The 16,031-nt window shown below is 45.5% G+C and overlaps 1 protein-coding gene across 1 annotated transcript in view; it reads right to left on the reverse strand.

Annotated features, from left to right (window-relative positions):
- The window catches only part of CACNA2D3 (calcium voltage-gated channel auxiliary subunit alpha2delta 3), an 868,261-nt gene that overhangs the window by 349,147 nt on the left and 503,083 nt on the right, over nt 1-16,031 (reverse strand). Inside the window, exon 13 of the mRNA XM_063428162.1 lies at nt 2,667-2,800. Coding sequence (XP_063284232.1) covers nt 2,667-2,800 — 134 coding nt within the window. The remainder of the gene's footprint in view (nt 1-2,666; nt 2,801-16,031) is intronic.

Consider the following 16,031-nt stretch of genomic DNA (forward strand, 5'->3'; position numbering starts at 1 on the left):
CCTCTATATACAGAGTAACATGGCTCCCTCTATATACAGAGTAACATGGCTTCCCTCTATATACCGTGTAAACATGGCTCCCTCTATATACAGTGTAAACATGGCTCCTCTCTATATACAGAGTAACATGGCTTCCCTCTATATACCATGTAAACATGGCTCCCTCTATATACAGAATAACATGGCTCCCTCTATATACAGAGTAACATGGCTTCCCTCTATATACCGTGTAAACATGGCTCCCTCTATATACAGAGTAACATGGCTCCCCTATATATACAGTGTAAACATGGCTCCTCTCTATATACAGAGTAACATGGCTCCCTCTATATACAGTGTAAACATGGCTCCTCTCTATATACAGAGTAACATGGCTCCCTTCTATATACAGAGTAACATGGCTCCTCTCTATATACAGAGTAACATGGCTCCCTCTATATACAGTGTAAACATGGCTCCCTCTATATACAGAGCAACATGGCTCCTGAGCTGCGGGTGGGGGCCTTATAAAAGAATAATGGGGGGGACCTACTGTCCTCCCCCCGCCCCCACCCCTGAGCGGCGGGTGGGGGTCCTAAGTTACAATAAGAGGGGGGGACCTACTGTCCTCCCCCCAGCCCCCACCCCTGAGCTGCGGGTGGGGGCCCTAAACAACAATAAGGGGGGGGACCTACTGTCCCCCCCCGGCCCCCACCCCTGAGCGGCGGGTGGGGGCCCTAAATGAAAATCCCCCCCCTACCCCATCAAAGGTGACTAGGGGTCCCCAAGCCCCTAGTCACACACCAAAATAGAAAAGTCCCTACCTACCCCCCTCACCCTAAAAAATAGTGAGGGGGAATACAATTACTACCCTGTAAAGTAAAATTCAACTTACTATTCAACTAATCTTAATTTTTCAGCCCTAAAAAAGGCCAAATAAAAAGCCATCATACCCGTCGAACTTAAAAATAAAATAAAAAACTGAGCGCAAAAAAAAAATTAATCCATCTTCACCCATGGAGGGCTCTGCGCAGAGTAGGGTATTAACATATACCCTTTTGTTACAATTGTTACTTGAAAAGCATGAGGAATGCCGTTGGGGTACCACATGCTCATTTGTTATACCTCCATGCACTACAAAAATAAAGAATTCTTTAAAAAAAATTAAATAAATAAATAAATAAAAATAAAAAATGAATCTAAAATGGATGCTGTCCAGGAGGTGGGAGGGTCTGCTAGGGAGGGTGTGCTGCTGATTGGCTGGAATGTGTCTGCTGACTGTGAGGTGGGCGGATCGCGCATGTGTTCGCCCGCCGTGGAAACTCAGAAAAAAATGTTCGCCAGGAACTATTCGCCAGCGAACCGTTCGGTACATCACTATTGCTGACATATCAGTCATCAAGAGATGCAGACTTAACAAAAAAAAAAAGATTATTGTAGAACAAATATTAAATAAAATAAACACAACCTCAAATATGTCCTAGCACAATTTTCGTTTGTTAATCTGATATTTAATTGGTGACTCCACAATACAGTTACAGCAGTTAAAGCTACAGAATAGCAACACAAATAAAAACAAAATTAGATAAATCCTTCCACATAATACTCATTCAGAAGATGCATAATTTGTCTTTTCTTACAAATGTCTGCGGATGGATGCCTGAAGTGGAACAGGCTGGTGAAACCTCTGAAGCTGGTAAAGCACAACAAGGCCAAAATTAATGTCCTCTTTAGTTGTCGCTAATACTAAACATCTCTTTGCTATCAGTTACTCGACGCATTGAGAAAGCATGGAAACCATAAAGTTGCACACCTTTCCCCCGGAACGGGGTGTTTGTGGTGTCTAAACAGGCATGTCTGCATTCAGATGTTGCAATCTAATTATCTATACATGTGCCCAGAGCACTGTAAAATATTCACAAGCATTGCGTAATGTTATCTAGAAAATGGGAGAAGTAACACAAAATATTATTCTGGTACCGCATTGTGAGAGTCCTCTTGGATCTGGGGAAATTGGCAGCTACTGATCAGTTTAAGAATTGTCTTCTGGATCAAAGGAAATAAATCACTGAAATGCATGTTTATAGTTTAACACAGTTACAAGAATGACTATATTGTATTAGGAAAGAGTCTACAAATATATCTGTAATAGTGTATGATGATATTTAAAAGATAAAAAAAGTAGAATAACGTGAAGCAGCAATGAAAGGGACATGACATTACATATGCAACTGTGTTTAAAATAAATATCTATATTTTGTAAGTAGAAAATTAAAGTTAAAAAATCTGTCCTCATAAGTGGTTGACATTAACATAATGAAAATACATGTAAGATATACAGAATTATTTTTATTTTTCAATTATTGGTGCTTTTATTTGCCATGTTATTATAATTATTACTCATCCTAAATATGCCTGTGATTAGTTGTCTTTAAGCCAACTTGGTGCGGTATCGTCAAATCCCTGGAGTACAATTAAATAAACAATGATAGTGTTCGTGTTTGGGAAAAGAGTTGTATCTTATTTCAGGCATAATTAGCATGTACTATGATTAACACAGCAGCGCTATAAACAGATTCCAGAATACACAACAGTAATGCATTACATATGCTAGCGGATCTGATAATAAACAGAAACTCAGAAAAAAAGTCAGATAGAGTGCAGACAAGAACACATTTTATACTTACTGTGTTGTCAACATATGCTTCTGTCCACACAACGTCATGCTCCTGGTCGATAACCTTTGGCCGGCTCAAGACATGTAGATAAGCCATGACATTCTCCTGTACGTCAGCAAGTGTGGATATCTGGGTAAAGAACCCTGTAAAAGAAAAAAATAATGGTTATTCATTTAGGGCAATGCATATAAACTGTAAAGTGAAGAGAAGCGTGGCTCATGTAAATGTTACACTTGTGAAAATGGGTGATTAATAATGTGTTTTATGAAACCGAACTTTTTCATTCCAGTTCGTGAAAAACCTTAAAAAAATGACAAACTTGTAACTCTGCAGTAGTTCCCAAAACAAAATTAGCAGGATCTCTTGGGACTATACATCTCACTAATCTCCGAGATTGTAAGATCCTTTGAGGAGGCTTCTTCTCAGCTCTTAATTTCACACTTCATCCTGGACCCAACTAACTCTTTCATCTGAATGTCCACTGACAGTTACCTTTTTTTTACTTTTTTGGTGTTTTCAGACTAAATAACATAATAAGAAACATATAATATCAGTTAGGTAGCTAAAGGTTACAATCAAGTAAAGGGAAGAAAAAGGGAAGCTTGCTGTGTGCCTTGCTGTCCCCCCACGTGTCTCTTTGTGTCCTCTCAGTCCTTCTGTGTGTCTTTTGCCCTACCATCAGCCCTCTGTGCAGCTCTTTGCCCCCCCCCCTTAGCCCTCTGTGTGCCTCTTTGAGCCCCCTCCGCCCTCTGTGCACCTATTTGTCCCTAACCACCGATACCTTTGTGGTTTCTGGTTTCTACACCCTGTGCCAGCTCACCTCCCTCCATGTAATGTGACAGAGCCATGGACTGTGGTGGATGATCTTCTGCTTCTTGTACCCAGGCTGATAGAAAGCTGTTCAGTGCTAGCACTTCCAGTCACATCGTGTAGAGGATACAGAAGATCCAGCATTTACAGGGGTGGCTTATCCAAGTTGTTATTGTTTACACTGTAGGCATGCCTAGTAGGCATTGATGTTCATCATTGCTCATATCCCGGGAGGCCTCCACTTGAGACAAACCCTTATTAGGAGGATCCCCTTCAGTACAAACTTTGCTGCAGATGAAGGTGGATGACGATGTAGCACTGCACCGAAATGTGCATGGGGTATTGCTAGTCACCGTTATCAATGTGCACTTTTTGGTGCATGACTCATCACTTTTAAAGGGACACTATAGTCACCAGAACAACTACAGCTTATTGAATTTGTTCTGGTGAGTAGAATTATTACCTTTAGGCTTTTTGCTGTAAACACGGTCTTTTCAGAGAAAATGCAGTGTTTACATTACAGCCTAGTGATAACTTCACTTGCCACTCCTCAGATAGCTGTTAGAGATCCTTCCTGGGTCATGACTGCCTAAAATGCATCCAAACATTCAGTGTCGCCTCCCTCTGCATGCAGACACTGAACTTTCTCTAGAATGTAAGCTCATGGAGCAGGGCCCTCCACCCCTCTGTTCCTGTACGTCCAGTTGTCTGGTTACAATTACATGCATGTTAGTCCACCCATTGTACAGCGCTACAGAATTTGATGGCGCTATATAAATAATAAAATAATAACGTTTCATTGATTTAATTAATCTCTATGAGGAGATGCTGATTGGCCAGGGCTGTGTTTGAATTGTGCTGGCTCTGCCCCTGATCTGCCTCCTTGTCAGTCTCAGCCAATCCTATGGAGAAGCACTGTGATTTGATCAGGCTACCACTTCTGATGATGTCAGCAGACTGCTTGTTTTTCTGAGACAAACAGCATGCAGATCTACAGCGTCAGGCTTGAATACAGTAAGATTTTGCTATATTTATGGAGGCATGAGGGGCCCAGGCGGACTAGATGGTGGTGTTAACACTATAGGGTCAGGAATACATGTTTGTGTTCCTGACCCTATAGTGATCCTTTAATGTTACCTTAATTATTTTTACTCTTTTTTTCTTTAACCTGTCTAGTTAGCTTATCAAGGGAGAGAGGGCAATCCATTCTGCTTGTGATCTATCTGCTACTAGCATCCCCTTAATAACATTTATAAACATTTTACAGATATTTATGGTGCAAGTTACACATTCTCTCATACAACTATATTGCATCAGGGGGATGGAGTCAACGTCCAAGCTTAATGGACGGGCATTAAATGCTCTCCAAGCTAACCTTCAGCAAAATCCACAAACATCGGGATGAGAACCCACGATGGGACACCCAAAAACGATCCCTGACATCCCAACATACCTTTGGGAAACACCCGCCAAGCAAGTTGGGTGCTGTAACTAAGTTCTTCTGTGACAATGCAGAAATCCAGCATGGCGTCTCAGGCCTATGCATTTCTGAGGGCTCCACTGTCTCCATGTGCACTGCAGATCTGGGCATAGGAGAAGCCATAAGGAACCTACCATCCAAGAGCTACCTAGCCAACATGCTGGGAAAATTGGAGACCTAGTTTCAGTCCAAATTCGATCATATAGAGACAGAAGTGCCCCAAGTGGGAGACAGAGTCACCTCCCTGGAAGATGACAGTGACATGCTGTACACCCAGGTACAACAACTTCAAGCCACAATGACCTCTCATACCCACAATCTCTCCACACTCCATAGATCTCTGGATGACATTGACAATCGAGGCTGCCGCAATAACCTCATGATTAAGGGCCTACCTGAGGGGGAACAGAAGAATTTGGTGACAACCCTGACAGAGCTGTTTAACCACCTCCTAAATAAACCACCAACCAACCAATTGCTATTGGACAGAGCCCACAGGGCCGTTAAACTGAGGGGAGACCCCACGGCAGCCTCAAGAGATGGCATATGCAGGCTTCACTACTATAGCCAAAAGGAAGACATACTTAAAACCCTCCAACAGACCACCCAACCATTACTATTCCACGATGCGCCACTACAAATTTATCCGGACTTCTCATGGGCCACTCTCCAAGCATGGAGAATACTTAGACCCATAACTGACCAGCTCAGGACACATAATGTAAAATACCGGTGGGGTTTCCCTTTTGCGCGCATCAAAACGTACCAGGGGACCACTCATGCCATATCATCAGTGCACGACATACCTACCTTCACCAAACATGAACATGATGGACTGGTATGGTTCGCTACCGAACACACCACCATGCAGCTCCCCCAGCGTAACAGAATGCAGACCCCTTCTAAAAGGAAAAGAAACAACCCCCCAGGAGTGCAGAAGAATGTGACTCCTTCCTCTCCATGACCATCATCGGCATAACCAAGCTCCTACGACTACCATTACACTGTGATACCTTGGGAAATGTCCACACACAACTTTGACCTTGACCGGAACCTTTCTATGCTTACCTTCCTACTCAGAGAGAGGTACCGAGTGGGAGCTCACAGCCCATAAGACTGTATGCCAAGAAAGCTCCGAACTATATTTGATGTAACAGTTGTATTTGTACCAATTACTATGTGTGAATTAACAACAATAATGTTGACATGTCTCTATACCCCCCAAGGTGCCAATGCATCCCATGCCCCCCCCACCCTGCCCCATCCTGCATTCTCCAACCAATTCATGGTATGCTGAAGGTTACAGCTGACCTTTCCACATCACTTTATTTTACAGATTCTTAGGTGAACACCGTCCTCCCTCTAACTGGCTGCCACACCTAGAGACCTGTCACTGTAGTGCCGTATTAGTTCCCACGAGGCACAGCCTCCATGACCTGGGATAGCCACTGACGGATATTCATAACCTCTAAATACACTCCCATAATCCCTGATCGAGTTACAATAAACCAACTCAAACCAACTCCAACCTATCAGTCCACCCCACGTTTAGGGCGACATTAAGCGTTACATAAACCAGGATGTTACATACTCCTAGTAATGCATAAATTGCAAGGCAGCTTAGGGCTACCTAACATGGAATATTACCACAAAGCCATAACCCTTTCCAGAATATTTGAGTGGACACAACCACAAAACCAGAAACACTGGGTTCAATTAGAATCCACCTGCTTTAACCCCTGACATGTCATGATTCCCTTTTATTCCAGAAGTTTGGTCCTTAAGGGGTTAAAGTGCCACTACACACAATACATTGGCATGAAAAAGGTAGTAAATTTCTTCTCCAGTCCCATCGCTCCCACCCAACAATTGAACCAACCTTAAAAACATGGCAGCACTGGGCGTGGTCTGACCGTCGATGAGACTAGAAGTGTCTCACTAGAGCTCCGGGCAAACGCGCCTAAAAAGCTAACAAAAGCGACCTTTTTCAACAGCACTATCCCCCACGGAGATCTGAGAGAAGAGACTCCCCAAGAAACAGCCGAGGAGGGGTACCGAACCCGGAGGAACTGTCCTCGACTTAATGACGGCACAAAAGCAAGGCCGTTCGGGGACCCAAGATGGCGCTGATCAGTCACCGCAGTCATCGCCTCGTGCAGACAGAGAGGCCTCCCCAAGCGGCCAGGACACTATACTGGCAAAACTAGCAGAGGTAAAGGCCTTTCTCGTGGGAGAGATAGTGAAATCCACCGCGGTTCTCCAGGCCGCAAAACTTGAAGACCGCATGGAGGCAACCACACAGGCCCATAACGCCGTGATTGAACAGGTGAACCGTGTAACGGCACACCTGGTGGAGACAGACCTTGCCATCAAGGATATGGCGAACCGGTCTCGGAGAAATAACCTCTGCCTGAGAGGCCTGCCCGAAGGTACCGATGAAGACCTACAGGGGCTTATACTCACCATCCTAAAGCCACTGCTCCCGAACATACCGGAGGAACATTGGCACATAGAGAGGGCGCACAGGACCCTGAGAAGCCAGAGAAATGACGTAAATATCCCGAGAGACGTCGTGATCCGCTTCCTTTACTATAGAACTAAGGAGGCACTTATGAAAAAGAGCCGCGAGGGGCCCATACGGTACGCAGGGGGGGTGATATCCCTCTACCATGACCTGGCACCCTCCACACTGCAACGAAGAAGGGACTGGCAACCCAAAGCGGAAGCCCTGAGAGGAGCCGGGATCAAATATGCGTGGGGATTCCCCTTCAAGTTGATGGTGTTCCGTGGTGACCGGGCACACATCCTTTCCCCGGGAGGAGACCCTCACCGACTGCTTCGTGGCCTTGGAGTACAACCGCCGCCCGATCTTCCCAACGTAGTGATGTATCCTGAGGGCCTTCCCCAGCTGCAGACGGAGTGGCACGGGACGGGACCGAGAGGACAATGCTAACCACGGATGGTATTGTATTACTATGCCGCAGACTGCCCTTCTTCTCCTGGGGAGCCGGGTCTGAGGGAAGTCGGGGTATGTGTTTATTTTTTGGGGGGGGGAGAATGGGTGGGGGCCCCTATTCCTGGCCCGGGTCATTGCCTCTAAGCAACCCACTTCTTGACTTATCGTTTTTTCCCTGTAATTTTTGGGCATTGGGAACTGCCTGCCATGAAGGCCCGGAAGAGAAGTCTCCCACTCTTTACACGAGGGTAGCAGAGGGGACCCAGTTCTACGCCTCATTCATGCGGGGTTCTAGCCAAGATGCAGTGGTACAGCCGGGGCGGCGAACTGCCAGATTGGGAGGGGGACGTGGCAACATTGCTCATACACTCCCTGGATAGCCCGTCTTGACAGGGCACTGACCCTCAGTCACAAGTCACAAGATCGTGGTTTGAGCCTCCAAGAGGGACTTCAGGTTTAATTTGAGACTGTGGTTCAATTTGTTTTCTTTCCTTGATTCTGTATAGCGGCTCCCCCCTGGGGTGCGTCCCTCTCGCTTGCCATGGCCTTTACTGGCCCCTACCCTCTCTCCACTTGGTAAATTACTACAGAATTAATATGGCGGTAAGGTGGCACGGGACCCTCGCATCCCCACAGGGGAGAAGAGTTTTGCAAAAACAGTTGGGGGGGGAAATAATAATTAAAAAATAAAAATTTAAAAAAAAAAATGAAAATACGCACAAAATTGTAACATGGAGGGGGGATGAGGGGGCGGGAGGAAGAAAGGGGATACAATACAATAAATAACCCTTAAAAAAAATATATAATAAAAAACAACAACAAACACAGAATAGACCGACTCCAAGTCGGGAAACCTACACTGCTATTTACTTCCGAGTTCACACCACAAAATCCACGATACCCCAGGTCCCAAAACCATATGTTATGTACCCACCTACCCACCATTGAGATGGTATATTTTTGATTCTTCAGGGAGCTTTGGGCTACCCTTAGACGGGTGGGTTAGCTGAAGAGGGAGGCCCCAGAGGGGAGGGGCAATTGTTCACTAACATTAGTCATAACCAATACACTGCTAGGCTCGACTGGAAACCTTGCACACACTTTGAATGCAGGGGTTTCCATTATGATGGGCAACACACATGACCCTATGGTTCCAGTGGCACGAATGTAAGACGCCTCCTCACGGAGAAGGCAAGATGCCCCGCTTATGACATACGCAGTGATACTCTTCCCTTAGCTCGGTTACACGGTATATGTTGCCTATATATGTATCACGTTGGTATATGTTTTTGGAATTTGCTATGTCTACTCTTTTCTGTATTGCTAACTGAGAGTTTTGATTTGACGGAGTTTAAGCCGCACACAAGGACACTAGTATTAACCGCATGAAACTGTACACGATTGGGACCCTAGCTTGCCATAGCAGCCTCTGACCCGCCCCTGCCAGGAGAGGGCTGAGATTTCCATAGATATAGAGGTAGTGACAGTATAGTGGTCCCGGTGGGGGGGAGGAGTTCGGGCCGCCCTCAATCCTCCGTGTCCCCCGATTTTCTCCTACTCCTATATACCTCAGGCCGGCACCCTCCAAGTAATAAACCTGCGTTCACTACCCCTGAGGTACTTTAAAATATTGAAGCGTGGGGAATACATAGCACCAGGGGGCGGAGATAGAGCGGGATGGAGGGGGCAGGAGGGCTAACCCCGTAGCTTAGATTAGATTCAGCCAAAGGCTGCCACTCATGGCGGGGACTGACCGGGAGGAGGGGCCGGGATCCTCACCGATATTCGGGGGGTATGAGGGGTAAGAACTTTAGGTATCAGCACCCAGGTTTTTTATGTGACTAACACCGCAGAGGGTGGAAACGTAAAAGGTAATTAGGTAGGGTTATGTGACCGATCGCAGTGAAGCCAAGAGGTCAAAATAGGATAGGACGTGCGCGTAGGAGACGGAGCTTTAGGGATCCTCAGTTTCCTTCACACGTTGATCGTGGCGGGGAAGCGGGCACACGCTACCCAATACTTTCTGGCGATTAGTGAGTCCAGAATTTCCTTCGCATCGGACACAGTCCAGATGCCATTGTTGCTCTTCTCTTATCTGTTTTCCCTATCTTCCTCTATTTCTTCCTGTCCTGTATCCTTACTCTCAGGGGTGGAGGGGGTGGCGTGCGGGGTGCTGGTACCATGGGAGTACCCTGGCACACAGTTGGAGCTCACCAAACATCTACAGAGACAAAGCAGCTTAGTAGAGATGAACACACTTCATAATGGCGATCAAGATCACCACATTGAACGTTAAGGGCCTAAACGCCCCCAAGAAGCGACGCCTCTTGTTTAAGGAATTAAAGAGGATGAATTCGGAAATAGCTTACTTACAAGACACCCACCTACCTAAACAGGCTAACTTTAGACTGCGAGACCACACATATACTGGCTCATTCGAAGCCAGATCACATCGGAGATGGAATGGAGCGGCCATCGTTATTAAACGTACTTGCCCCTTCCAGGTGACAACCCAGGACGCCGACCAGGAGGGACGATACATTTGTATCGGGCACTTTGCACTCACACTGCATTCATTTGATAAATATTTACACCCCGAATCAACCAGACGCTGGTTTCTGGGATTTGATACGAGAAAAGGTTGCAGCGCTGCCGCATGGCATGATCCTCATGGGAGGAGATTTTAATGCGGCCCCGTGCCAGGCGATAGACAGGAGCTTGAGAGACGCGGGCCCAAGATTACAGGGGAGGGGAGGTCAAGACCGAATGCTAAAAGAATTTATAGCAGGTACGGGGTTGGTTGACATATGGCGGGCACAGCACCCAGTAGATCGAGATTACACGTTTTACTCGGCCCCTCACGGAACCTACTCCAGGATTGACTTGTTCCTAGTCAACGCAACAGGTATGTCCAGGATTGTGGGATCGGAGGCTGGAAATATTTCCTGGTCAGAACACGCGGACGTTTCTATCGTACTGGGTAACTTATGTGTGGCGAGTCCTTGGACCTGGAGACTAAATGCATCATTGTTAAGGGACACGAAGATACTGGATCAAATCCGAAAGGACATAATAGAATACTTTGACACAAATATCACCCCGGACGTGAGCATCAGCACTGTCTGGGCGGCACATAAGGCAGTGATACGGGGGAACCTGATCAAATTGGCCACAAGGAAGAAGAAAACGAAGCACCACCAGCTTGAAATCCTACTGAGACAACTAAGGAACCTTGAGCAGAAACATCAATCCGCCCCGGACGATGAGACCCGCTCCAACCTGAAAACTACAGGCCCATATTGTTGATTAACCACGACTTGAAGATCTTGGCGAAAATACAAGCGGATAGGCTGAACCCGCTTCTGAATTCGCTTATTCACGCGGATCAAGTCGGATTCATACAAGGCAGGCAATTATTCGAAAACACCAGACGAAACGTCGACCTCATCTGGAAACAAGTGACCACTGGAACACCTTCTCTAGTGATCTCCATCGACGCAGAGAAGGCCTTTGATAGGGTCAGGTGGCAATTCTTGTTCGCGGCCCTGATAAAGGACACGTATCAAATTCGGATGGAACCGAACTCCTTAAAATATTTGGGCGTCCATCTCACGGCAGACCCGGGACGATTATACTCTGGCAACTATGACCCCATGCTACGGGCGCTGATAGAGGATTTGGAAAAGTGGACGGACAAAGCTATCTCTTGGATAGGGCGAATTAACTCAGTAAAAATGAACATCCTCCCCCGCATCCTATTTTTATTTCAGGCTCTACCTGTCCGAGTCACAAAATCTCAACTGGTACCGTTACAAAGGGCGATAGGTGATTTTGTTTGGCAAAATAAGAGACATAGAATAGCCAGACAAGTCCTGTATAGGAGAAAAGATAGAGGGGGTTTGGGGCTACCGAACCTGTATTACTACTACCTAGCGGCCCAACTGACTCAGGTGGCCATGTGGCACTCCCCAATGGGGGAATGGAGGTGGGTGGAAATAGAATCCATGATGGTTGGACTTGACGTCCCCCAGTTCACGTTATGGGTCCCAAAGGACCATAGACCTATGATAAGAGTGACATGCCCGGCCATTCTTACTTAGATTATGGGATGCTAACGGCATCAAATATGGGCTTGCTTCCTCCCCCTCCCCTATGGCTCTGATACTCAGGAACAGAGAGTTTCCACCTAGAATGGCCCCTAGAAACTTCCGAAACATAGAAAAAACTGGGCAGCTACAACGTATCCACCAACTTTATAAAAACGGGGAAATCATACAATTTGAAGAACTCCAACAAGGTAACCATTTGACCCCTGCAGATTTTTTTAGATATGTCCAGATTCGGGACTTCGCTAGAAGACCTCATATTAAAGCGGCAGCCCAGGGAAAGCTGTCTTTTTACAAGAGATTATGTATTGAGGGAACTGCCCCCAAGGGCATGATCACGCTTCTCTATGCCCACATTAGTACTGAAACTAAAGAATGGGGTAGATTGAAATACACTGATAGATGGGAGGCAGACCTGGGGAAGGAACTGGAAGGAGATATGGGAAGCGACCAAGAACGTCTCCATATGTGTCACGTTACAGGAGCAGGCATGGAAGACCATGCTCAGGTGGTATTCTACTCCAGTGACATTACACAAAATGCGTAAGATGGACACGGACGATTGTTGGAGGGGATGCGGACTACGAGGCATGTACATTCACATGTGGTGGGAATGTCCGAAAATACACGGCTTTTGGAAATCGGTAGAGGACCTATTGAAACAGACATTTGGCAAACCTTTAGTCATGGACCCATGGATCTACCTGCTCAACAGATCTATCGAGGGATGGACAAAAAGGGAGCAGAAACTGGTACATGTGATAACTTTAAGCGCGCGCAGAGCAATAGCAACGGCATGGCTCTCACCTGAGGTACCGGAAATTCGAGGGGTGATATCCAGGATAAGGGAAGGCAGAGTCATGGACTTGGGAACCATGGGACAACAGTTTGGTGGGCTCCGGTGGTGACTTAAGGGATCGGAAAGAGGTAAAAGTTGGAGACCAACACTGCAGGGACCCGGTGGTGACCTGGACTCTGACGGCCTCGTTAACCCCCCCCCCCCCTCGTGCCGCCCCCCTCATTCTCTCAGCCTACTTCTTTTCTCCCTCGTATTTCCTCCCCCCTTTAGACTTTTCTTTTCTTCTTTTCTTGTCTAGTCTTTTCTCATTTCACACCACTTTGTCTCTCTTTGCTTGCATATGCTCTTGTCCCTTGGTTTATAGGGGTAACGTTCTTTGTTTCTTTTATTTTATTTTTATTTTTATTTCTTTTCAATTTTTACTTACTTTTTTTTTCTTTTCCGTCTCCCAGGCATGATTATACAGTCGGAGAAATGAGGATGCCTAAAGATGAAACTGGTGTATGTAGAGTTAGGGCTCCTCATTAATCTACATAGCCTGGAATAAACACTAAATCCTCGATGGGAGGCAAGGAGTAAGGGAATTACTAAGAGGCTTGTTTGTGTGGGCTTATGTCAATTATGTTATTATCCAAGAAAGTTCTTATAATTGTTGGCTTCTGCGCAAGCCTGAAAGTTATGCTGTACTTGCTATACCCATCGTATGAAAAATAAAGAATAAAAAAAAAACAAAAAACATGGCAGCACACAAAATCGCAACCCAATGTTTCACCTTATCCATCACAACTCTACTCAGTGATATATAATCCACTCTTCTCTCTGGGCATGAATGCTTCCATCTTTAACACCCTCCAAGATGCCCACTCCCATTACCTCAAACTAGGTAACCTTCTTACCGATCAGGGCATAAAAACACTATAGGAGACAGATGCACATAGCACTCCCACAACACTACAGTACTTCAATCTGCAACAACTCAGACACTTCATCTCCTCCACACCTAACCTCCTGAAGGGGCATATAGCACCCACTGTCTACTCCAAGAGGACTCTAGCATTTCCAAACCCAGGTTTCTCTCCCTTTGGGAAGAGGAACTACAGTTCACATTCACCCTAGTAGAATGTAAATGAATATTCACCAATATCTTCTATTCCTCCATTACTAGCGCCACACATGAAAGCAACTACAAAAGAATAGCCAGATGGCACTATACACCCTCACACCTCCACCGTTTCTTTCCCCAATCATCAGAGATCTACTGATGATGCCACCAGGTTAAAGGTACCATAGGCCATATTTGGTAGTCATGCGACAACATCCAAATGTTCTAGAAGAAAATTATATCTCTAATCCACATATCCTCCAGAGTCAAACTGCCCCTCACTTCTAAAGTCTCACTATTCTTACTGTATCCAAACATACTTAACAAATTCCAACATATACTGGTCAACCACCTGCTGACAGTGGTCAACATGCTAATCCCACTACACTGGAAAAATCAAGCTCCTCCAACCATCAGAGAGTGGATACAAAAGGTAGAATCCACTAGACTTATGTAAGAAGGGCACGCATCTCTTACACACAAGTACGCTCTATACTCTACTTTATGAAAACTTTATGAAAAGTAATCCTGACGCAAATTAACTGCTTTATCAAACCCACCCTCTGGCCACCACTTCCTTGAAAAGCTCGATCAACCCTCCCCCCCCCCCAATTCTGTTACCCCTTGTTATGAATTTCTTACACTCCAGCTGAGTAAGTCTGTGCAGCGTCTTCCGAAATCCGAGTAAATACGAAGGTGTTGTGAAATGTAGCTCCCAATCCCCCAAGCATGAGCCAAGACTTCATGAAGGGGTAAAACGATCTGTTTATTGATGGCCACAGCTCGGCCTTTTATGCAGGTCTTCCAACAAGGGTTACTCCCACAGGGACCTTGTGGAAGACTGTGACATAAAATACAGAGACCAATCAAGTTACAGCAAAATATAATACACTCCCACATGAACAGGAAAATCCCTCCTCTCTATACTGGAGATAATTGGGTTAAGTGTCCTGAGCCAACTTAATTATCTCCAGGTAGAGAGAATATTTCTATTTCACAACAGTAACAAAAATGCATTAAAATGTATAAACTTTATTTTTCCCAAACGGAACCCCCCCATTCGACATATCCCCAGATAGCGTGGGTCTGAGCGCCCAATATAGTCGAACAGCGCTCAGATCTCACGAACACAGTCAAATCGCCATGGAGCTAAAGAGTTCTGTTCTCTGACAGTTCGTGTTAAATATATCCAGCAATAGCTCCATGGATTGAGCTATCTGGGGTCGGTCTCTTTCGTAGGTTAAACATACCGAATGTCACGGCGTTCGTATAATTAGAAACAAACGGATGGAAGTGAACTGGTCCCAGCGGTGTTCGTGGGAAATTCTGGCTGAAAAATTGTTCCACGCAGTCGACGACCAAACACCGCTGGGCGTTCGACAATTTAAAATGGCCGCTGCCACGTGTTCGTTCAAATGAACAGCAACCACCCAGCCATTCGACAAATAGTTGTGGTTAACCGCAGCTCTGGGTGGCTAATGAGCTGCACACTCCCAGTATGGGTGGCCTGGCTGTTCGGTAGTTTGTTCGTTTTTTTAGGTAAAGCACAAACTAGGGCTAACTACACGAACAGCAGGCGAAATACAAATAAGTATCCATAAACCAGGGGTTTTGTCACACCCCTCCACATTCCCCTGAGTTTCTTTGTACTTTGTCCGGACAATGCTCCTGGTTGAAAAATCAGTTCCTAAGACACAAAGACAATGCATAGAAACCCATTTCCATGACAAGTTACCAGCCTACCAACGATACCCACACACTAACGCATGGCAATGTGGTGGTATATTTCTGCTAAACAAGCTCACAAACATATTGGAATACAGGTTGTTTTTTATTTTATTTGGGTCTACCTGCTATGTTCAACTATGTTACACCATGTTCAAATATGCCGCACCTATGTATTGTACCAACTCTCATGTATTATACCACTTTTCAAACTATACCATTTACCTACTGATTGAATTATAAACCTAAACTTATGTACACAATAAAAAATGTATTATACACAGACCAGTATGTGTGTCTGTATATGCAGCTGTGGGTCAAGATAAGAGAGGGGCAGCAGCTCTCAATGTAGGCATTAACCAGGTGTGAAATGCATTTTGTATGTGATTAAGCTAA

Source organism: Pelobates fuscus, chromosome 7 (assembly GCF_036172605.1).
Source record: "Pelobates fuscus isolate aPelFus1 chromosome 7, aPelFus1.pri, whole genome shotgun sequence".
NCBI lineage: Eukaryota > Metazoa > Chordata > Amphibia > Anura > Pelobatidae > Pelobates > Pelobates fuscus.